General features: G+C 41.0%; 2 protein-coding genes across 4 annotated transcripts; both read left to right on the top strand.

Moving 5' to 3' along the window:
* Window positions 1-33: 33 nt before the first annotated feature.
* Window positions 34-11,166, top strand: crata (carnitine O-acetyltransferase a). Of its 2 annotated transcripts, none has more exons than XM_040000299.1 (14): window positions 34-203; window positions 1,107-1,397; window positions 1,969-2,087; window positions 2,778-2,831; window positions 2,979-3,144; window positions 4,463-4,637; window positions 4,720-4,898; window positions 7,386-7,486; window positions 7,711-7,830; window positions 8,478-8,600; window positions 9,928-10,063; window positions 10,223-10,285; window positions 10,465-10,602; window positions 10,777-11,166. In XM_040000299.1, exons 1-14 carry the CDS (start codon window positions 177-179, stop codon window positions 10,990-10,992), a joined length of 1,908 nt encoding a protein of 635 aa, XP_039856233.1. In that variant the 5' UTR covers window positions 34-176; the 3' UTR covers window positions 10,993-11,166. The 2 variants fall into 2 exon arrangements, with proteins under 2 accessions (XP_039856233.1, XP_039856232.1); XM_040000298.1 differs by lacking the exon at window positions 34-203 and adding an exon at window positions 332-533.
* Window positions 11,167-16,135: 4,969 nt separating this feature from the next.
* LOC120714570 (leukemia inhibitory factor receptor-like) lies at window positions 16,136-23,854 on the top strand. Of its 2 annotated transcripts, XM_040000839.1 has the most exons (11): window positions 16,136-16,386; window positions 18,984-19,129; window positions 19,221-19,371; window positions 19,458-19,721; window positions 19,831-19,957; window positions 20,969-21,105; window positions 21,896-22,041; window positions 22,141-22,294; window positions 22,711-22,824; window positions 22,926-23,016; window positions 23,464-23,854. In XM_040000839.1, coding segments are annotated over exons 1-11 (1,455 nt in total). In that variant the 5' UTR covers window positions 16,136-16,262; the 3' UTR covers window positions 23,465-23,854. The 2 variants fall into 2 exon arrangements, with proteins under 2 accessions (XP_039856773.1, XP_039856772.1); XM_040000838.1 differs by lacking the exon at window positions 23,464-23,854 and having other exon boundaries at window positions 22,926-23,415.
* The last annotated feature ends 33 nt before the right edge of the window (window positions 23,855-23,887 follow it).

The raw sequence follows: 23,887 nt of genomic DNA, 5'->3' as shown, positions 1-23,887 counted from the left end.
TAAATTTAGCAGATAAAGCACTGAGCAGCTGCAGAGAGGCTGTGCAGTCAGGCTACAGCACCGCCCGCCTGACGGATAAAAAAACATAAAGCTGTGTAAGATCGTGCTGGCCGGACTCTGTGCTTCATTGGACTGCTCTCTGTGTTTTTGTGGGCGTTTCTACCTCCGACTGCAGAATGTGGGGCATTTGCAGCAGATCCGTGGTGAGTAACGGCAGCTTTAGCGGACTGACTGTTGGTTTGTTTGTGTCCCCCCACCCCCCGAGTTCAGCTTTCACACTCTGACAGAATTAATGACAGCCTCGTTAATTAATTCACAGACACCCGAGACTCGGTTTTTTTCTGAGCTAGAGTAAGTTAATTAGCTCGCTGCTGCTACTAGGCGGAAAATTCTGTTTGTTAGCTGTTAGCTGTGGCTAATATTTAATGCACCGGCAATTACAGAAGTGGGTGAAAGGTGAATTTAGCTCAAAGACGGTGAAACACCAGCGTGACTGCAGCTTTAAAGATACCTTTAATGTAGTCCAAGCCTGTGTAAATTGGATTAAAAGCAGATGCTACAACATAAATACAATAAACCGATGAGATTAGCATGTGTGCACACCTTTTAAACACATTAAATACTCTTTGGTTGAATCATAATCTGGTTTTGTAGGTTTGCTGTTGACCCTCTGCTCATTATCCTGTGATGTTAGTTTTCCCCATGAAACTAATATGCAAAGCTGTAATAACTACAGAGGTATAAAGCTGGTGAGCCATACCATGAAGTTATGGGAAAAGGTTGTTGAAGCTGGGTTAAGGAGAGAGTTGAGGATCAGCAAGCAGGAGGGTGACTTCATGCCAAGAAAAGAGCACTGTAGATGTGAGGTTTGCTTTGACAGTGTTTATGGAGAAGTGGCTATAGAGAAAGCATATGATAGGGTGCCAAGAGAGGAAATGTTATAGTGCATGAGGAAGTCAGGAGTGGCAGGGAAGTATGGGAGGATGGTGCAGGGCATGAATGAGGACAGCGAGAGGTGGTGAGATGTGCTGTGGGAGTGGCTGATGATCCGCTGTGGCAGTCAAACCTTTTGTCTTAATGTCTTTTCTCTTATTTCTCTGTTAAAGGTGGGGATGATGAAGCCCTGCGGTTTTGTGAAGACCAGTTTCTTGGTCAAACCGGTATCAGCCACTCGAGTCGCTGGCCGATACTTCACCCACCAGAAGGGGCTGCCATGCCTGCCTGTCCCCACTTTGCAGCAGACCTGTGAGCGATACCTTGCCGCCTTAGAGCCCATTGTGGAGGCAGACGAGCTGAAGCACACCAAAGGGCTGCTGGAGGAGTTTCAGCGAGCCGGAGGGCTTGGAGAGAGGCTGCAAAGGGGTCTGGAGAAGAGGGCATCCAAAACTGAGAACTGGGTGAGCTCAAAAAGGGGACCTTGTTTTTGGCACTCTGGTCCTTTAAATATATTAAACTAGACTTATGGTGCTTATTTCCACCTCCATACTCTCATTTGTGAACTCTGCTAGAGTAGCTTTGTTTGAATTTCAGTTCAAAATAATACCCCTTTTTCTTACTTTGGGCTTTTAATTCTTCCTCTGTGTGAAATAAGTCAGATTTCACTTCCTCACACTCCTCACAGCCAACTTTCTTCTGATTGGCTGACCCCTCTCAAAGAACAGGAGGGTGTGACTTCTGTGCCTGATTTGACCATATTAATGATATTCCTGTATGACATCACACAGACCTAAGAGTAGAAAAAAACTGACTGTCTAGAGCAGTTTCTTCTCAACCTTTTTTATGCAGTGTTGATGTCAGACGTCCTGCCTCATCTTAGTTTTTGTTGTTGGTGAGGGAGAGGCTAAGGGGTCTTTCTGTAAGATCTAATATTTCTTCTTTAAAGGAAAATCTGATAACAAAGTTATTTTGTGTCCTTCTTCTTGGTGTGTGATCCACTCAGTGCCTATCTGTGTGTTTGTCTCTCTTTAGCTGTCACAGTGGTGGGTTCAGGTGGCTTACCTCGACTATCGTTTGCCTGTGGTCGTCCATTCAAGTCCTGGGTTGGTTTTGCCTCGCATGAACTTCAGTGATAAGAAAGGACAAATAAGGTGATCACATGCAGCTTCTTCCAAATGTCAGAGTCTCTTTAATGCTCTGAATCCCAAACAGGTTTTCGGTGTCTCTTTCCCTGCAGTATAAAGTCATGCACCTTGATTTCCCTGATGATGACTGAATTGTTTGTTTTTACAGGATCTGGTTGGACCAAATTAATTTTGTCCTTTGGCTTTTTGGAAAAAAAAAGATGCAACAAATAAATTGATTTTGACTAAATGTCATGTTTTTAGACTAAAATGTGAACACCACTGAACATGTGGTGTTTAGGGTTAGGTCTGAATCCATGTGTCCATCATAAACACATTCAGTTCAGTCATTGAAGTAAATAAAAGATGTGGATCTTTGGATCTTCCTCCCTCCCTCCCTCCCTTCCTTCCACTCATAAGCTTGCATCATCTTCCTCTTCTTCTTCTACACTTTCGTCTACTTTTTCGTCTACTTTTTTTATCCTTCATTTCCTTTTTGTTCTCACTCTCACTTCCTCATTTCTTCTCCCTCCCTTTCCCCTATTTTTTCCTTCTTTTATTTCATCTTTCCTTTCCTTTTTTTTTTTTTTTTTTTTTTCCCCCCCTTGTCAAAGTTTCATGTTTTTTCAGCATTTTCTTTGGCATACCCTGTGAATCTCTGGGCTCCTGTCACTGAAACTCAATAGATTATATTGATCTCTGTCTATCTGTCTTCAGGTTTGCAGCTAAACTGATAGCAGGCGTTTTGGACTTTAAGACAATGATTGATAAGTGAGTACTTATTTTAAAATGTGGTTTTTATTCAGTTATGTTCAGCAGGGATGAAATTCTACATTTTAATGAGATCACATGATCCTGAATACGTTTTAATCAGTCAAACCGAAGCATGCAGTAAATGATAGAATATTTTTCTTTCAGTGAAACTCTTCCGGTCGAGTACCTGGGAGGGAAGCCTCTCTGCATGAATCAGTACTACGAGGTGCTGACATCATGCCGGATCCCTGGTCTGAAGAGAGACTCGGTAGTGAACCACGCCAAGAGCTCACAACCCCCCAAACACATCACCGTAGTGCACAACTTCCAGGTGAGCAGCTCGCCTTCTGCAGCCTGACGTTAGATCAGCAAACACGGTAAACTCGAGTTTTCCAGAGTACACTCGGCACTTTCATGGGTCTGAACGGAGCAGCCACGTGAAACCTGTGTGGTGTTCTGGACAAGGAAACAGGCCGGCAGACTATGTTTGAAATAACAGATGTTCAGAAGTCCAACTTTTTGTGCGATGGTTAGCATCTTCCTCTGCCTTTTGTGTGCTACCACAGGTGCCTTTGACGGTGCAAAACGTTTCGTCGACATTGTTGCGTTTGTTGGGGGAGAAAACTTACAAACATACAGTACAACACTTCAGAGTCAAAATTGCACACACAAAATCAGTGAGGCCACGAAAGGTGAACGGCGTTATACAAGGGACCGCTGTAGTTTGAATTCTTTTTTTTTTCTTTTTTTTTTTTTTTTTAATATATATATCTCAAAATGCATAGGCTATGTATTTTCTCTGCTTCAGATTTTAAGATTTTGAGTGAACACACTCATAGCTTGATTGAACAGTGATGTGTTATCTTTATCACCTATCCTGACTGGCGATAATAAATGAAACTAGATGAGTAAAGCGATCCTGGATATGTTAAACTTGCTTTGTAGTTGGCACATCTGAGCGAGCATGGCCTTTAGCAGTCCTGGCACTGCTTTACACATTTTAGAAACAATAGAAAAGCACAAATCATAAACAGTCAGCCATCCTATTTATTAATAGAGTCTAGCTGCTTGCTGTTGTTAGTAATTAATTTTAAGGCTGAGAGTTTTAAACACTGAGACCTTTTGTTTGTTTTTTTTCTTCACTGCATCCACCATTAGGGGGCGATATTCAGCTAATGCCATACAGTATTCCAGGGTTTGTTCCAGGCTATTAGCCTGCAGTTAGCATTACCCCCTAATACATTCTTCCAAAGTAGTAATATTTATATAGGTTTGCAGATCTATACCCACAGACATAAACCTTTTGTGATTCATATAAAAGGAGGAACTGAGCGCTCTTCTAGTTTCAGGATCATTTCCTTCATCTTTTGCATTTTTGATTCATAAAAAAAAAAAAAACTTTGACTGGGCTTGTTTTTAAGAAACAAAGCAGTATATTAATCACTTGTGATGGATGAATGTTTGTATGTCACCCTAGTAGAAAGATTAACAAATCCCCCAAAGTTACCACTCTAGCACTTTTGCTTCCTAATTTAAATCAGGAACTATTCAAAGAATGTGTTAGACACAGGTCTGGACACCAGCTTTTGTTGCATCTGCATCTGGCAGACTGATTTCTGACTTAACCTCTTTCTTCCACTTGGATCCAGTTCTTTGTGCTGGACGTGTACAACAGCGACGGAACTCCGCTGACTGCAGATCAGCTCTGCGTCCAGCTGGAGAGGATCTGCAGTGCCTCAGCAAACTCCAACTCGGAGCCCGTCGGCATCCTCACCACGCAGCACCGAGACTCGTGGGGCAAAGCCTACCTCAACCTCATCAAAGGTGAGCCAACAGGACGCTGACTGTGTTATGAGAGCTGCGAGTCTGTGGAGCAGTTTAGTCACTTTTTGTTTTGTGTGTGCAGATAAAACCAACAAAGAGTCGGTGCTGGCTATCCAGAGGAGCATCTTCACACTGTGTCTGGATGGAGCGATGCCTCGGGTGTCTAATGAGCTTTACCGCAGCTGTGCCGCCATCCAGATGCTGCACGGAGGAGGCAGCCAGTGGAACAGTGGCAACCGCTGGTTCGACAAGACGCTGCAGGTGACCTGCACGTGCATACAACAGTGATCACAAAAGACAGCAACAACCTCATTAGACAGCCTGCACGCCAAGGTGTCTGTGCATGCAGATGTTTCTCTCTCACTCAGCCTAAATTCAGCTTGAAGTGTTGTAAGAGAAACACCAGTATTACAGAAGAGCCTTTAAATCCCTCAAACTCTTAACAAACAACAAGTTTAACTGAAGGAAGGTGGCTGTATCTTAGACTGCAGGACAGTTTTAGCTGAAAAACATGATGAGTGGATGCATGTTTTCATGCATCAAGACATTTGATGTTTCTGAACCTGTCTCCTAGGTTCTAGGTTCTTTATTATTTGTCACATGCATAGTTATACAAGTATAACACACAGTGAAATGTAGCCTGACACGCTCCTCGACATGTGCAAAAAAAAAAAAAAAAATTGGGGGGGGGGGGGGTGTAGAGGAAGAAAACAATATATATATATATATTAGGGGTGCAACGATACACAAAATTCACGGTTCGGTTCGGTTCGATACTTTGGTGTCACGGTTCGATATTTTTTCGATACAAAAAAATGTTCATGCATTTTTAATTTGTCATTTATTAAAATTATAAATATATATTTTAACTCAAAAGTACAGTTTTTAAATTTAACCCTAACCCTTGTGCATGTTTTTTATTTTGACAGCGAATGCGCACCTGCGGACCATTTATGTGTAGCCCTGGTTATTTAGCTCATCATATTGCAGCCACAGAAATTATTTTGTCCATGAAACCATAAAGCTGCACTTTCTTTTTGCCTTATAGTCTGATTTGTCATAACTTCTCCGTTTTGTGGTAAGCTTTTCTTTGGCTGTCACTTCTTCACCCTGACCTGTCTTATTTGGCTCAGCAGAACTGAAATGCTTTTACACGCTCACTCACATAAGATCAGCGATTCTCTGCGCGATCAACCTCTCACATGTTTAAGCTTGCTGCGGGAGATTTCACTTGTCATGTTTGCATAGTAAGCTAACGATTAATAAGACGATGTCAGAGGAATTGGTGCACAAATTATCATCACTCACAGATCAGTGCTGTCGCTCTCTATACACAGTTCGCACGATTGCAAAGTGAAAGCAAAAAAACAAGCGCAAATTCAAACGCGACTTCAATATGTCACATATTGACAGTGGCTCACCGATGCCAATGACATAATTACCCAGCTACATTTCTGAAAGAATGCAAAAGCATTGACATATATTTTTCCTACAATAGCCCGACGGGCAGGGAAGAGATAGATTTTGGTAGCCCGACTGAAAAAATCGCTAGCTCTGGGATGTCGGGCTAGCGATATTGCAAGCCCTGTATCTGATTGAGGAATCACTCATCTTTGGAAAAGAGAGTTTATTACAGAGAAATGTCTCTTTCCAAAATAAAAGCTATACTATCCGCTTCTTCTGGGCTATATTCTCAGCAGCATAAGGAGAATCATGTGCTAACAGCTGTCTAAATGACTCGGCTAAAGTTAGTAGCATGCTTGTTGTTTTTGTCTTTGCACTAGGATGATGTCGGCGTAAATGTGCAGTCATATTCGTTGTGTTCCCACTAGTGCTTTCAGGTTAATCTCGTTGAAATGACCTTAACGCCACAACACGGCAAATCTCCGTTAACGAGCTACCGCCGATCGCTCCGTGCATGGGGCTGGGCTAGACGGCCAACACTTTAACGAGCTAACTGCGCTAACACACTAGTTCACACCAATGTAATTGAGCATTGCATGGCACATCCAACATACTGTTTTACTTTAGTCCATGACTCGCTTACCTTCAGGGTCATACGTCACATGAAAACCAAAATAATTCCAAACGCCAGATCTGAATGAGGGTGGGGGAGGTGCCCTGCGCTCTTCCTTCTGACTATGCTGTCTGTGTTGAGCGCTCAGTGGATCTGCGCTCGACAGTGCAGCCTAGGCGGAGTAGTCGAACACAGATTCACTGAGCGCTCAACACAGACAGCATCGTCAGAAGGAAAATTGATCAAATAAATTACAAATGTTGTATTGTTCGATACATATGCGTACCGAACCGAAAGCACTGTATCGAACGGTTCGATATCGATACGAATATCGTTGCACCCCTAATATATATATATATATATATATATATATATATATATATATATATATATATGTAGTATATACACTGGGTGAATGTGCAGTAGTAGCAGCAAGCAGGTGAATTCTGTACATTAATATGAATAGACATCTGACTATTTTACAGGATAGACAATATAAACATATTTAAAATTAAAGGAATTGAAATGTACATTGAAATGTACATACAGGCCTCCTGCAGCAAGGCCTGGTTTCCTCACCCTGGTGGTTTGGTCTCTCTTCAGTGGGCTTTGATGTTTGATAAAGTGGAACTGTGGTTACTGTAATAATAATATAATAAGGCCGTTAAATCCCTCAGCAATAGAGAAAACGTGCAGTGTTTTCCTTAAATGTTTTTTCTTCTCTCTTCCAGTTCATTGTTGGAGAGGATGGGGCGTGTGGAGCAAACTACGAGCACGCTCCGGCTGAAGGTCCACCCATCGTAGCCCTGATCGACCACGTTGTAGAGTACACGTAAGTAGGTCACAGATTATCTTCAGTTTATTTTCATAGAGGAACCCTTTAGAGCCTCTGGCATGGGAATGTTCACCACAGCGCGATTGGACATGTTTGAAAGCACTACATTTGTTTCAGTTGCTCTCTGCAGCTCAATTTCCATCTCATCCACTCATTCAGATTTCTTTTTCTGGTGTAAACACAGAGTCTGTGTATGCTTTGTTTTCTCTTTGTGTTTACAGGAGGAAGCCTGAGATGGTGCGGTCTCCCATGGTGCCTTTACCCATGCCGCGGAAATTAGACTTCCACATCACGCCGGATATCAAGAAAGACATCGAGGAGGCCAAGAACAGCATGAACACGTGAGGGCAGCTTTTGGGATGAGTATCATGTTTGGGCAATATTTTATTTTTTCAGGACAATATTTGTGTTAACCCAGGTATAATTTGATATAGATTTGAGCAATTGTGTGTAAAACAAACATAAAGAGATAACCTTGTTCAGTACTGACATGTGAATATGAAAAGGCTAACATATGGGTTGTGATTTTTTTTTTTTTTTTTTTTTTTTTTTTTTTTTTTTTTTTTTTTTTTTTCTTGATTTTCTTAATTTGTTTTTTTTCTGGGGGACTAAAAATGAATCCAGTTAGAAGCTTTACCCTCTTTATCCAAAGTTTTCTTCAAGCTTAATCTGTGTGACCTAGCTTATCTGTATTGGTAGGACAAAGCTAAATATACTGCCGCTTTAATACGCTTTGTGGCCAGTTTCACAGCTCGCTGAGCTCAGCAGATTGTTTACAAGTACATACTGCCCTCTGGTGGGGTTTTTGTGCAGCACACAACAATGCAAATGGAAATATATCATCTCCTTATGTAAAGGAAAGAAGAACATCTTAATATGATGATATTGAAAATCATAGTCTAAATACTCTGGTACAACAATGTTGTCCAAACTTGCTGACTACATACGTGTTAACAGTCAGTGTAAATGTGACATCTTTCCCTTACAGACTAGCCCAGGACCTGGACATGAGGGTGATGGTTTTCGGACACTTTGGAAAAAACTTCCCAAAAGCCCACAAGATGAGTCCCGATGCCTTCATCCAGATGGCGCTGCAGCTGGCCTACTACAGGTGAGGCGCTGGTTGGTGTTAGTGCCTGGCTTTCTAACTGTAGCACAGAGGTTGGACTAGGGGTGGGTTTTTATAATCGATTTATCGATTAAAATCGATTCTGACTTGGATAACGTGAAATCGATTCATTAAAATCCTGAATCGATTTTTTTAATATAAATTTATTTTTCCCGAAATGCCAGAATCTCAGGTGAAAGATCACAAAATTTCAACAACCACCAAACAGCTAAGACAGTAAATGAGAGTGGGTCCACGGATTCTGCACAAAGATGTAAACACACAGCGCGGACCCACCGACGGATCAGAATCAGTGAGATGTCGCCTTTCTCAGCTGACGGTCGGGGCTGAAAGCCGACAGCTTGCTGATTCTGATCTGTCGGCGCTTTGTGTCCACGCCCTTTTTGCGCTGATCATAAAGCTGTTAGTTTTATCTCTCTCCAAACAATATTGACCAAACCAGCAGCAAAAGAAGATCCAAACTACGCTACAAATGTAAACTTTTTAAAATTATGCAGCCGTGTCTCTAATAAAATCGCTGTAACTTCAGAGGTAATGTTCATAAGTTGATTAATGGTTTTCTTTCATTTTTGATGTACTGCAGAATAATTTTATAAAATCCCAGGTCAGGAAAATCACCTTCATGTTTTTCTGTGTTTTATCTTCAGCTACTTTGACACAAAGGCCTCTGCTGTGACGCTCACACCTTTGATAAAGTCTCGCGTGTGTCAGCTTCCTTTTTATAGATAGAAAAATATGTAAATGTACTGATCTGAATTATAATATTTCTGACTGTCAAAATTTCCCAGATTCAAATTGAATTGAATCGAAACGTGGATTCGGGACCTTGTGAATCGGAAACGAATCGATTCTAGAAATCAGTGACGATACCCAGCCCTAGGTTGGACATCATATGAGCCATTGCTCTGTCTGTGTAGGGGCTTTTAATTTAAAAATTTACAAGATTTTCCCTGTTATTCCTCTGTGTGACTTCTAGCCCTCTTTATCATCTCAGTGCAGCTAAACCCAGGTTATGTAAAAAAATTATTTTTTTTTTTAAAAAAGGTCCTGCAAGATCCTCTTAAGCATCTCTCAGCAGAGAGATGATTTTGGGATGCTTCTATAAACTGCTGTAATCGGTAGGATTACAAGTGTCATCTTTATTTAGTTCCGTTCTTATATGAATTTAATATAAATATAAATTCTTATGTAAATCTTAATTAAATTAACTATGATGTCTTCTGAAGTAGAGCTGTGACTGAACATCAGAGCAGTTTAATTCCTCATTTTTGTTCCTGGAGGTAAAATATCCTCTCCTCTCTCCTTGCAGGATGTACCAGCAGTGCTGTGCCACATATGAAAGCGCCTCCCTGCGGATGTTCAGACTCGGTCGTACTGATACGATACGATCAGCTTCACGTGCCTCAGCCGCCTTCGTCAGAGCCTTTGACGATCCCAGCAAACAGGTCGGCCACCAAACTGATCGTACAGCGGCCAGGAATGAATGTTTTTATTTGATTTAATGGCTTGTTTAAATTCAGGTTTTATTAAACTAGACTTGTTAAATGAATATGAGTCAAGTTTAATGCAAGTTTGATTTTCCCATCTTCTTCCTGTTTACACAGAACTCTGAGAAAGTGGATCTCATGGAGAAGGCTGTAAAGGCTCACAAGTCATACACTAACATGGTGAGTGCTCACAGCACTGGGACTGTAAAAGGTCCAGCAATGAGCACATCTCTGCAGTGACAGTAGAGGTGACTCTAGCCTCACATCTACAGTATGGGTGCAGAAAGTGAAGGGACCTGAATATTTAATGAATCCACTGGGGGGAAAAAATCATTGCTTTTGCTCTCTCTCCTTCATAGGCAATCAGTGGTCAGGCCATCGACAGACACCTGCTGGGTCTGAAGATGCAGGCCATCGAAGAGAACCTCTCCGTCCCTGATGTCTTGAAAGACGCTGCCTACACTAAAGCCTTACACTACCGACTGTCTACCAGTCAGGTATACAACAATATTCTGAAGCAACACATGCAAGTAGAAAATGTGACCCTGCAACCTTGGCGTTTTCATGTATATGTAATTCTTTTTATGTAACTTGAGCAACACAAACTCCAGATGAGTTGAAACATCTAAACGTCCTGCAAGCTAACCTCTACTTCTTATATCTTCAAAAAGGTCCCATCCCAGACCGACTGCGTCATGTGCTTTGGCCCTGTTGTCCCCAACGGGTACGGTGTGTGCTACAACCCCATGAACGACCACATCAACTTTGCAGTGTCTGCTTTCAATAGCTGCAAAGAAACAGCCGCAGCACAGCTGGCTCAGGCAGTGGTGGACGCGCTGCTGGACATGAGGACACTGCTGGAGCAAGCGCCGAGAGCCAAACTGTGAGGCTCCAATCGAACGTTTCCGGAGATGAAACAAGTGCTGCAGTGAGACAGCCGATTTGTTTGATTTATCATGCACTTTAAATGAGACTGAATCAGTGAGAACTGCTGTCCTCCACATTTCTAATGATTTTATGATGTTACTAAAAAAATAAATAAAATAAAATAAAAAATCACAGAATGAGTGAAGCACATGTTTACAGCATGAAAATTTAACTGTTTGGTGGTTTTGACTGGATATTTCACTATCACATGATCACCTGATCAGACCGAAAACCAACAAGTCAAAACTCTTTGAATCTTTAAAAAAAAAAAAAAAAAAATTAAAGCTGCAAGCAGCGTTATGAGGGCCCTCGCACCGCGGCGCGTCGAGCCACGACCAACACCTAAAACCAGCACGTCCGATCTGATGTCACATTGATGAAATTCATGCATTTAACCACCAGCTTACTTTTCATCTCGGTCAATCATTATTATTATAGTCATCCTACTAGGTGGCGCTCTAACCAATACTGACAAGTGGCATACCAAACATTTCCGAGCTCAAGTCTCATCACGCCTGCGACCTTTGGGAGAGATTGGACATTGTGTTTTTGAGTGACAGCAGATTACTGCTTTTTGGCGAGTGATTGAAACTCTACGTGCCCCCATGACCACCCCGTTTCCCTGAACGTAAAAAGCTTCGCAATTTAACATCACAAAGGTCTTTAGATTCCACACACAGGAGATTATTTCAATATGATGAAATCACTTGGAGTTCGTCAAAGAACTGTGCCTGAAAAGAGGGGAAAATGTCACCAAAATTACACATTAATTTTATAATGGCTGACTTCCTGTTGGATTTGGGATATTGATCCAAGAGACTTTTTTTGTACATCTTGATATCTCCTATAAGCTTACCAGGTTTCAGACATAAAACACAGAGCAGGGGCTGTTGTTTTGAAATTTTGTAGGGGGCGCTGCGGAGCCATTTTGCGCTATTCAATGAAAATGATCACATAACAACAAAGCCTTCATCACATTGGAGGTGTGGGCCAAATTTCAAGACTTTTTAAACTTTCCAAGCCCCTCAAAAGCCACTTCATTGTTCATGGTGAACCGCGTTGCCACCAGGGTGCCAGGTTTAAAGTCACAATTTTTGCACTGAAGCATCATGAGGGACTGATGGTGATATTCACCGCTTTTGAGGTGGTCACAATGAACCTGTGAAAATCAGTACAACAAAATTAAAGCCATGACATTTCCTGTTCCCACTAGGTGGCGCTCTGCGTATTCCTGACAATGGGCACATCAATCTGTTCAGGGTGGGTCTGACATCACGCCTGTAAAGTCTGGTACTGATCAGACTGGATTTCATTGTTTCTAATTTGTTTCTTCATGGCGAGACATCAAAGTTCGCCATGCTGCTGGGGTCACACCCTTTTGCGAAAAGTCACAGTTTTCACTGTAACCCAAGACCAACTCCTTAAGGCTTTCCTGGAGAAATTTGAGGCTGCAGATGTCACCCATCACAATACTGTACCCCAAAGTGTAAAACATGACATTTCCTGTTCCCACTAGGTGGCGCTGTCCCCGATGTCAAATATGGCAGTTGAAATATGTTCAGGGGTGGAGCCTTATCATATGTGTGCTCTTTGGTCCAGATCGGACAATGTATGACAAAATGAGAGGCTATAAGATTTTCATGGCGAGTCATCGAAATTCGCCGTGGCGCCACGGGCTCACCGTATCGTGAAAAGTCAAAAGCTCCGCAATTTAACATGGCCCAGGTGTGTAGTTGGCACTGACCAAAGATGAAGCTTATACGACCAAATCCCGAGGAGGAGTTCAAAAAAGTTCGAGGCATGGAAATGGCAAAATTAGAGCCAAAATGTCACCTTCACTTCTAAATTGCGGACTTCCTGTTGGGTTTGCGTCAATGGGCCCCCACAGACTTTTTTGTTTGTCTCGGCATGGTACACATGTGTGCCAGATTTCATACATGTAGCTCAAACGATGTGGTCGTAGGGCTGCATTTAACAAGGCATAGGTAGCGCTCTAGAGCCATTTCCCAGTGCTCATATGTAAAACCATTAAAATACAAAATTTTTCACCAGACCTGGCATGTGTGCAAAATTTCATGAGTTTTTGAGCATGTTTAGGCCCTGAAAAACGCCCTTGTTTTTCCTGAATAATAATAATAATAAGAAGAAGAAGAAGAACAAACGGAGCAGATACAATAGGGCCTTCGCACTCTCAGTGCTCGGGCCCTAAAAACTTGATCACACAGATTATTTTCTGTACTTTGAAAAAAAAATCATTAATGAAGACTGCTCGTTGTCTGATAAGAATATTTATCTCTTATCTGTAGTTATCTGTAGCTAGCAGTCTGGTTTGTACTTGTGTGCCTTAGACTTCCGTCATTGTGTAATGCACAAAGCTGCACAGGGTGAAAATGTTTTTATTACTGTTTTTAGTCTTGAACTTGTAAAAATAGGAGAAAGTTTTAGAAAATAACATGTTTGGACTATTCCATAGTTTAAAACATAACCAGAGAAGTTTAGATCAAACCCACCAGAGACCACATTGTTGGAAATCAGTAACAGCTGCAAGCCATTTTGCAACCCTGCTCTACTCTGCCTTCTCTTCTTGATGACTTTTCCCACACTGTGTGAACTTGTCTTTTGACTAGAGTCTAAAAGTTCACCACAATCATAGATCGCGAATGGCCTTAACTGGGTTTAAGGCCATATGTTAACGTAATGTTGCTTTGTTCTGCAGCACTTAAAGATTAGGCTTTAAGATTACACTAAAACATGTTTACTGGAGTCTAAATGAGGTTGTGTGTTCACATTTGACTAACAGAATTTTGTTGGCCAGTTTAAACGATGGGAACGATGTAATTATTGTGAATGTAAAAAATACAAAGTTAAAAGAATGATTAAATGAATATTGTTCAAAGCACTTGTTTCTTGTATATTTTTCTTTATTTTATTCTTATGGTAACATGTGGGGGTTTTTTTGTTTGTTTTTTGTTTTTTCTCTTAGCACCATGGTTCATGGACACTCACAGCCATTTCATTAGGTATACCAGTTAAGTTGTTTAACACAAATCAGCCAATCACATGGCAGCAACTTGGTCCTGTGAAGGTGATAATATTTACTGAATTCAAATGGGCTCCACAGTCAGAAGGTAGACTCATAATCTGCTAAAACAGGGGTGGGGAACTCCAGGCCTCAAGGGCCGGTGTCCTGCAGGTTTTAGATATCACCCTGGGTTAACCCAACTGAATTAAATAATTAGTTCATTACCAGGCCTCTGGAGAACTTCAAGACATGTCCTGCAGGACACCGGCCCTCGAGGCCTGGAGTTCCCCTGTGCTAAAATTGCTGTTGGAAAATATATAACAAGCCCTTTTTATGATGTGACGGTGATGGTGAATAATTTGGTTAGCACTAGGGGAAAAAAAACACTTTAACCAAAGCTACATAAGCATGAAAGCATGAACAGTCTGATGTGTTACACCAAATGTGAAGCAAAGCTTGGCCTCGTGTTGCTCATGTGAATACAGTCACACTGGAAAGCCCCAAATATTTGCCACTAACAACAAATAGGATGAGAAAGAGTCCAACGTTATTCCAACTGGACATTTAGTATGACATGAACATTTAATATGTGACCTATGATTATTCTTTCAAATCATGCTGACCAAAAAGCACTGGCCACCCACAAACGGAATCAAACAACTGCTCCTGATGGGTTTCCAGGACACGGCGTGAAGCAAATTTTTGGCCAAAGATGAAACATAAAATGAGCACGAATTTGGCTCCTCTGGAGTCAATAAACTCAGTTTAACTCAACCACAACTACAATAAGTAACTTTAAGGTTCTTAAATGCAGAAATCAGAGGAGCCTCCTGCCGTGTGTGACTGGTGGGAACTGTGCAGGACACTTGTGTTTTTATATTGCTGTAGTCAGAAGGTGACATTTCCCAGCAGACGAAACATTACAGTGGATTAAACATGAAAAGACTTTGAGTAAACCAATGACTCAGTGCGGCTCATGCTGGAGCTGAAGTTCAGCTCCGGTTCATTCAGACCCTGTTCTTTGTCTACCTTGCCCCCATCCCTAAAACCAAACACTCACAGGGAAACTGCAAACTCACATTCTGACTGTCGTGCTTGAATTTCTCTGAAATTTCTAAACCGTCACTTGCTGCCAAAACACAGTGGAAAGCGGGAAGTGGAAGGAATTCTTCTGTTAGTCATGACTGAAGACCCTCTTTGTAATCTGTGTAAAGATAATTAATCTTTTTAAATGACTGGAAAAGTAGAAATTAGATTATGAGAAATACACCATCATACAACACATCATTTTCCACAGATTTCGCCCTCACAGGCACTCAGACCTTAGAAGGGCTCTTTGTATGGACTGAGAAGTGTGCGTGTCTGTGTGTGTGTACACTGGGTGAAATAATTATTTGATCCTCTGCTTAATTTGTAAGTTTGCTCACACACAAAGAAATTAGCTGCCTCCAATTTTAAAGGAGAGAAACAGAATATCAACAAAAATCCAGAAAAACACACATAACATAAAAGTTTCATCTCCTACAAATGACCATCAATCACACTCAGTCTTGGACTCCAAGCAAGATCTTGTCTCGTGGTGGATAACAGAAGAAGTGACAGACCTCAAAGCTATCTACAGCAGGTGACCAGAATCTGAAAGTCATGTCCTTAAGAACTAGGGAAAAAAAATCCAGCAAACACCTGAGAGGCGCAGCTGCCCCTTAAGCTGATTCATCTGCTGTTCACTGAAGACTCGTCAGAAATGGTTTCAGTGGAAGGGTGGCTGTCAAGAAGCCATTCTTTATGAAGGAAATGGGTAGAAGAGGATGAGGTATGCCACACTGCACAAGAACTGTACTGAACACTAGTTCCAGCAGGTGTAATGGAGGGATGAATCCGATGAGGAAGTTTGGATTGATTCTGTTTGTTGGCTCTGATTCACTCCCTCTGACTGATGTTTTTCTAAAAGGTCAGTTCCCAGTAAAAGCAGCAGAGTGGGTGAGGCGTGTCCCAACTGGCAGCTGAGTCCTAGTTATGAGAACACACAGCTGCTCCTCTTCCTGTGTGTGGTCCACCTGGCTCTCACAGTCATTACTATATAAATGGATCTGCAGAGTGAGCGTGTGAATGGAGCACAGCTCCACAGAGTAACCTGACACTAACTTTCTTCTTCTCTCTGATATTTTGCGCACTGATTCTTCAAAGAAAACCTGAACCTTGCTTCATATGCTTTTCAGCCACCTGTTAGCTGATGCTCATTGCCTCAGTCTACAAAGGAAGAAGATCATGATCACATGGTTGCTACTGTTTTCACTCTTCAGACAAAGCACGCAAGATGGACAAGGAGAGGGTAAGTATGTCGTCCTCTGTAATAGTCTTCAGGTATGAAAAGGATTGGATATTTTTAGTAAAGAAGATTTCAGATTTCAGCTCTTAGTTGTGTATACACCTGAGTTTGCACAAATAATCTTTACTATGTATGCTAAAAGCCAAAGACATGCAGTGGAGCTCCAGGTTATGTTGACTTTGCACTCACCAGAGTTTTCAGGAAGCATTAGCCACTGAGATGCAGAATCAAGGCGTAAGTAGTGTCTGTAATTTCCCCTTTGTAACAACTGCACAGGGGGTGATTTTTTAATTGATAATTCATTTTTTATAACCAACCCATTTAAATGTTTTATAAAGGTTTAAAGTTTGCATTTTCAACATCGTTTTGACTAGCAGATGGGCACAGACCTCATTGCGAGGTATCTGTTGGTCTTTAGCTTCGATAATTGTGGACCTCTTGTTGGTGGGTTTGGGGTTTTTTTGTAACTCAAATATCTGACAAAAAATATAAAATGCTGTGTGGCTAATTTTACTAACAGGCCCCATGAAGTCTGCTTCAGCTTTTTTGAGCAAAATTCTAGGATATTATTATTATTATTATTATTATTACTATTATGGACACAAATGGTCACATCTTCAGTTCACCTCACAACTTTACAGTGGGATTCCCAAAAAGTTGATCCTGTTCATCTGGACGTAGCGTTTCAGTGGGAGAAATATTTCATTACTCATCCAAGTGACTTCTTCGGGCTTCAATCCAGATTAACAAAATCAACTTTTTGGGATTTCCTTACCTGGAAGAGTAAGCTTGCATCAAGACTTGCTTGATGGATTTTTTTTCTTTGCTTTTTTGCTTTTAATCTTTAGATATCTTCATGGGAGTCTTTTTTGTATGAGAAGGACAGTGTTCTCGAGCTGTAACCTCCTTCTTCTTTCTCCAAACATAAGCAGCATTTCTTTTGCGCAACATCTCTAAGATGAGAAATATCCTGTCTCAGAGTGACGCTGAAAAACTAGTTCATGCATTTATTACTTCCAGGCTGGACTACTGTAATTCATTATTAACAGTAAGTCCTAAAAACTCCCTGAAAAGCCTTCAGCTAATCCAAAATGCTGCAGCAAGAGTGCTGACAGAGACTAGAAAGAGAGAGCATATTTCTCCTGTATTGGCTTCCCCTTTTTGGCTCCCTGTTAAAAATCCAGAATTGAATTCAAAATCCTGCTCCTCACAGACAAGGTCTTAAATAATCAGGCCCTTCGCTCTCACACTGCAGGCTTGTTGTTCCTAGAGTATTTAAAAGTAGAATGGGAGGCAGAGCCTTCAGTTTTCAGGCCCCTCTTCTGTGGAACCAGCTTTCAATTTGGATTCAGGAGACAGACACTATCTCCACTTTTAAGATCAGGCTTAAAACTTTCCTTTTTGCTAAAGCATATAGTTAGGGCTGGACCAGGTGACCCTATCCTCCCTAAGTTATGCTGCAATAGACGAAGGCTGCTGGGGGACTCCCATGATGCATTGCATATTTCTTCTTCAGTCACCTTGCTTACTCAATATGTGTTAATAGACCTCTCTGCATTGAATCAGACTTGTTATTAATCTCTGGCTCTCTTCCACAGCATGTCTCTATCCTGTCTTCCTTCTCTCACCCCAAACAGTCTGGGTTTTTCTCTGTATGTACTATTGTAGGGTCTACCTTACAATATAAAGCACCTTGAGGCGACTGTTGTTGTGATTTGGCGTTGTATAAATAAAACTGAATATAATTGAATTGAATTTAGCCAAAGAGATCTCGTTTCGTCGTATCTACTAATGGACATACTTCTATTATGCGTAATTTTCTCCACGTGTCCTTAGCATACTTATGTCTGGCTTGAAGGCCTCTCTGCAGAAGAGAAGCTTTTCTTGGTCTTTCTCTGAGTCTTTGAAATCTTTTACCTCCTGCCTCTGGCAGACTTGTGCTGCAGTGTCTCTCTCTCCTCTATTTTTTAATGATACATCTCATTCCAGTTTTGACCTTTGGACATGCTGTGATAACTTTGTACACCAGTGCCTGCTTTGTAAACTTTAACAATGTATTTTTTTCTCAAATGTAAACTGATTTTATTTTGTTTATTACAGGGGTTTACAGAGGCCAAAACTCTTTTGTATCAGGTTGTAAACATGTTTATTTCTGCTCTAAAGTTGGATATTTTACCATGGGAGTTGATGGGTATAACTACATTACAGGACATTGCACATGACGGGATCACCACAATTTTCTGCCTCGTAGCTTGATGCTCAACACTGGCTAACACAACATGCACTTCAAATACGATATCCAATATTTTGTTGGTGGCTCATTGTTTGAATTCGAGAACTGAAGTAGTGTTTGAACCTGAAAATGTCTAATGACATCAGCTCTAAGAAGCGGATTGCTATAGTAGGTTCATTCATCCACCAGCACAGATAGATATGACAGTCTTTAACAAAACATCAGTATTTGATGCCCGGGCAGTGACGACACTATTGGCACCACTGGCTGTGTCCTCACTGACTGCTGTTCAAATAGCCCAACGATGACTGTGAAGAATTGTTCAGTTCACTTTAACCATAAAATGTCCTGTGGTCACTTCCTTTAGGTGTTTTGCGTTGTGGACCTCAGAATGTGACTCTTGACTACGACAGTTTCCTGTTAAAGTGGGAAGATGACCTTTCTTGCTCTGTGATACGAGATGGGCTCGTGTACGAGCTGCAGCTTCTCATTGCAGACAAACCTGAACACAATGTAAGAGATTATTATGGGTAACTATAATCCTCACTTCTGTAGCCTCCAAACAAAAAGCTGTTCCTCTAATGTGTTTATGATAATGTTGTAGGGTGAAGTTGTTGTGGCACCTGCACAGATAGGATCTACTCATTCCTGGAAATGGATTTCCCATTTACCATCGCAGTGTGCTCGCCATTCAGTCCGGCTCAGGTCCCAATACAACAACCAATCAAGCCCATGGATGCAGAAGACGCTACCTGGTTAATATTAAGTTCAAATCATTTGATCTTTTTTGATTCTTAAACACTTTACAGTCTTGTTTATTCTTATCACTGTGCTTCTTCAGACCAGGGTGAAATACTGGTTCTCCCAAGAGACCAAATATTGGAGGTGGGCAGCACAGCCACATTCTGCTGCATGGTGCCAGATGGGGAAAGTATTAAAACAATGTTTCTATATGACTACAAAGGCACTAATGTAATGACTACAAAGATCAGTGAACATGTGCACTCCCTGACTGTTCACCTGGACCAAGAATCAGAAAACTTGAGTGATGTACAATGTGAAACAACCAAAGGAAACATCAACGGAGCCAGTTTTCACGCCAGCTGTAAGTATGATGTAGCATTTGAGATTGTGGTTTCTCAAATTGATCTTGTAAATAAATGGTTCTCTTTTAAATGTGCTTCTGTTTTTCCTGGTATTTGCCACAAACTTAGATCCTCCTGATGACAGTGATCTTAAGTGTGAAACCCGGGATCTGGAATCAATCGATTGTTTTTGGAACGTAGGAAGGGCAGCAAACGAACATCCTGCAATGGAAAGAACATATCAGCTCCAAGGAAGGTATAATAAGACCCAACCACCCCTAATATATCTACAGTCTCCTGTATGGAAGCATCTGAGGGTGTGAATCTTATAAATAAGACACCTCACTGGACACCTTGTTAAAAATCACTGCAGACCGTTTCAAATTTAGAAGAACAAAAAGTTGATGAACCCTTTTAGATGATCTCGATGATCTGTAGTCAGAAGTTACAAAAATGAGCACTTGCTATGCAACTTCAGTTGCAGGATGGTTTATTGAAAAACTGAAAAAACCCTCAAAAAAATAGTACTCAGGAAGCAAAGTGCTTCCAATGCAATCACAGACAGACAGGCTGCCCTGTTTACTACTTTTAGTTAGAGTTAGCTTACTCTGACCTAAAAAATCTACAACATATCAGGCCTTGTCAAAACATTCCCTTTTAAAGTGCCCCACTCTCCTTTGTAAATTCCATGCATATCCAAGCATAAGCCACACACACACGCAGAGATGGTTAACACATAATTTGAAAACTAAAATAAAGTGCCCAGAATAAACATAGTCCAAAAAACAAATTGATTAATTATGGGATAAACAGTAGTTATGCTTCTCACAGTATGTAATGCCATATAGGTCAAAAGTCAAAGTGAGTTTACAATGAGAACGTCCTTGATGAAATCACAGTGGAGTTGTTTTCAGGGCTATTCTTCTTTAATTTCACTTTATATGATTTGCAGTGAAAACTGCACACAGTACACCTCGTCACCAGAGTTCTTAAAAAACCCAAAAACCTGAATATTTATAAAAGTAGTTTCAAGCAGTTGAGAGAAATGCTCTGATTTAAAAGACCATCAAAGCAAAAACATTTTGGGATCTATAGACTAAACTTTAAAGCACCAAACATTATTGATTAAGCAATAAGGAGTTCAGCCAATGACAAATTTAAAATGTACGGTTACTTTGCTTCCTAGTGAATGTGCAGTCCTGCTAGCCTCTGTATTTATTTAGTTGTAAATATTTAGTAATAGCGGTGTATATTTTTTACATTTTAGCTCATGCATCAATGGACGTTCAGGTAAATGCTCGCAAAAAGTAAAGGTGGATGCAGCTGAGAGGAACTGGACCTTAACAGCAACTAACCGGCTGGGAAAGCTCGAGATCCATGACAACGCGGACCTGACCAAAAGAGGTAAAGCTGTCACGGCGGGGCGCGCCGGCGTGAGGAATGAGGTAGACCCAAGAGCAGACACGGTGGAGACAGAACTAGGTTTCCAAAATAAGGCAAGCCTTTATTGTGGCTGCAGGTATAACAAAAACACTAGGGGACACTGAAACTGGGAAAACTAAGAAGACAGAGAACACTGTGTAAACTAAAAAGGCTAAGGCACTCTGTGAAGGAACTATGGAAAAAAACTATAAACACAGAGTAACTAAGCAGGCTATGAAACACAGTGTCACAATAAGGGAAAATACGAGGTGAGGATAACAGACGATCTGACACTGACACAAAGACACACTGGGCTTAAATACACTGAGGCAGTCATCAAGAAATTAGAGACAGAAGGGGAACACAGCTGGGAGGAATAAGACCTGATAAGACAGAAGGAACAAAGCTAGAAACACTGACATAAGACGGGAACATGAGCCTTCAGAGTAAAACAGGAAACAAGACACCACTAAACAAACACGCAGACACGACACAGAGAGATAGACTAGACACTGAACTAAACCTGCAATAAACATGAGAACACAAAAACCTACGAACTAATCCCTAAACAAGAATAACCGAAACATCGAGTCATAATCATCATTATCATCATAATAAGAAAAGAATCCAAAATGCAAAACACACCAAAAGCATAACTCAAAATACTGGGTCAAACTGACCCAGAACCGTGACAAAAGCTTTGAATAAAATTTGGTTAAATGATTATTTTTAATCCTTAAGATCGGCTGATTGTTGTGATCTTTTGTTTTAGTGCACATGGTCGCGCCAGACAAAGTGGCAGCTTCAACTGTGAACCCCAGAAACATCAGTCTGAAATGGAGCTGGACTGTGCAGAAGTACAGTAATCTCAACATCACATGCCAAGTACATGTCAGTGATGGAAACTCTAATACCAAAGTGAGTAGATTAAAAAAGAAAGTTTACATATTGGCTTTTCAAAGTAAAAGTCTTCACTGAAGTCAGCTAACATAATTCCTTTCTTTGCAATGTTTCCAGACTGAAAGCATTGGAGTTGGCCTCACAGCTGCAGTCATCAAGGACTTGATACCACACTGGAACTATGTTGTGAGGGTCCGATGTGGAACATCACAGAATTTCTGGAAATGGGGTGACTGGAGCAAAAGTGTCAAAATCCGCACGAAGGGTGATGGTAAGTATTTTCTTTAAAAACCATAGGGTTTTAAATAAAACTGCATGATGAGATACAGATGAGTCCAATCTTTTATACAGTCTGAGTAAAGTCAGGTCATATGAAAGTAAGAAAAAGTTGCTGCTTCTCAACTGATGTGACTTCAGTAAACATTTACCTGATGAGCTTTTGGTCTCAGTTGATTGATTACTGAAGTAAATGTGGTGCTCATTTTGTAAATCATGGTCCCACTGGAGTCAAAAAAACACAGCAATCTATCTTTTGATTGATTATGAACATTTCTAGAAGAAAAATATTTAATCTGCAAGGTTTGACTCCTGATTTTGTTTCTCTACACAGAAAGATTAGCTGGTTGCCTGAAGATCATAAAGATGTGTTTATGTTGTAATATTGGTGGTCACTCTGTCTTGATACAGTCGCTCTTGGAGCTACCAGCCTGATTGAAAAGAACCTGAACATCAGTTCGTACACCTTCATGGTAAACGCACAAACAGCAGTTTCATCCAACACCGTTACCTTGAATCCATCGAGTAGGTTACTTTTTTCATCTTGAAGACTATTTTCTTTAATTAGACTGTCAACATTTATCATTTTCTTTGATTTACTCGATGCGTTTCATTATTTTCACCAGCTTACTTGACAGTGCTGACCTTGATAGCCCTGGGAGCAGTTTTTATTATTCTGTCCATCTGCACAATCCTCTGCTACAGACACCAGGTGTGGTAAGCAGTGCACATTTGCCTCTTTTGTCTCCAAATCTTTGTTTGGCATTTATTTTCATGCATTCTATCACCCAACAGCATCAAGCACAAAGAGAGCATTCGGCTAAACATGTCAGTTGTGGTCCGATTTGGGAGGGAACCACAAACTACAGAATCCAGCATTGTTTAGGCAACGTCACGCACCGATTCAATATTAATTTTAGTGACCCCATATTGACATATCTGTAAGAGAATCAGGATATCAGTCGGGGAACTGTTGTTTCTTTTGTTAGCTGATATTTCTTGTGTGTTTCAGGTCAGTTTATGGACGCAACGAGGAGTGCAATAAATTACTTTCTGTCTGGCTGCTTAATGCTACCTCTATACTCCACACAACTGTACTACTCAGTTCTTTATTAGTTTCCTTGTATATTGCATTATCATGAGGTCATTTTCTCTGTTTTTCAGAATGAACATGTGTTTGATCATCATCACTTTGGTCAGAGTCACTACAGCAAGGTCATGGATGTTCCTGAACTGCATGATAATTTCTGACCACTAGAGCCTGTTGGTAGCCAGGACCTGATGTGTTGTACCTTCTCTCCATCTTCCAAAGATGACTACAATAGGCTTCTGCAGAAACCCCGGCCATGCCCCACTTTACCCACAGAGGAGTAACCACACAGTCCCATTTCCTGTGTGTCCACATACATTTTATTAACACCAAGACATCTGCATAGCTGCTGGATGTGTGAACACATTTAAACTTTACACAGGAACTTTAGACATCATTAACTACAACAGGGGTGGGCAACTCCAGGCCTCGAGGGCCGGTGTCCCTGCAGGTTTTAGATGTGTCCTTGAACCAACACAGCTGATTTAAATGGCTAAA

Source organism: Simochromis diagramma, unplaced genomic scaffold (genome assembly GCF_900408965.1).
Source record: "Simochromis diagramma unplaced genomic scaffold, fSimDia1.1 OVJJ01000596.1, whole genome shotgun sequence".
In the NCBI taxonomy this organism is placed as follows: Eukaryota; Metazoa; Chordata; class Actinopteri; order Cichliformes; family Cichlidae; genus Simochromis; species Simochromis diagramma.
This window is presented reverse-complemented; position numbering and strand designations above follow the sequence as displayed.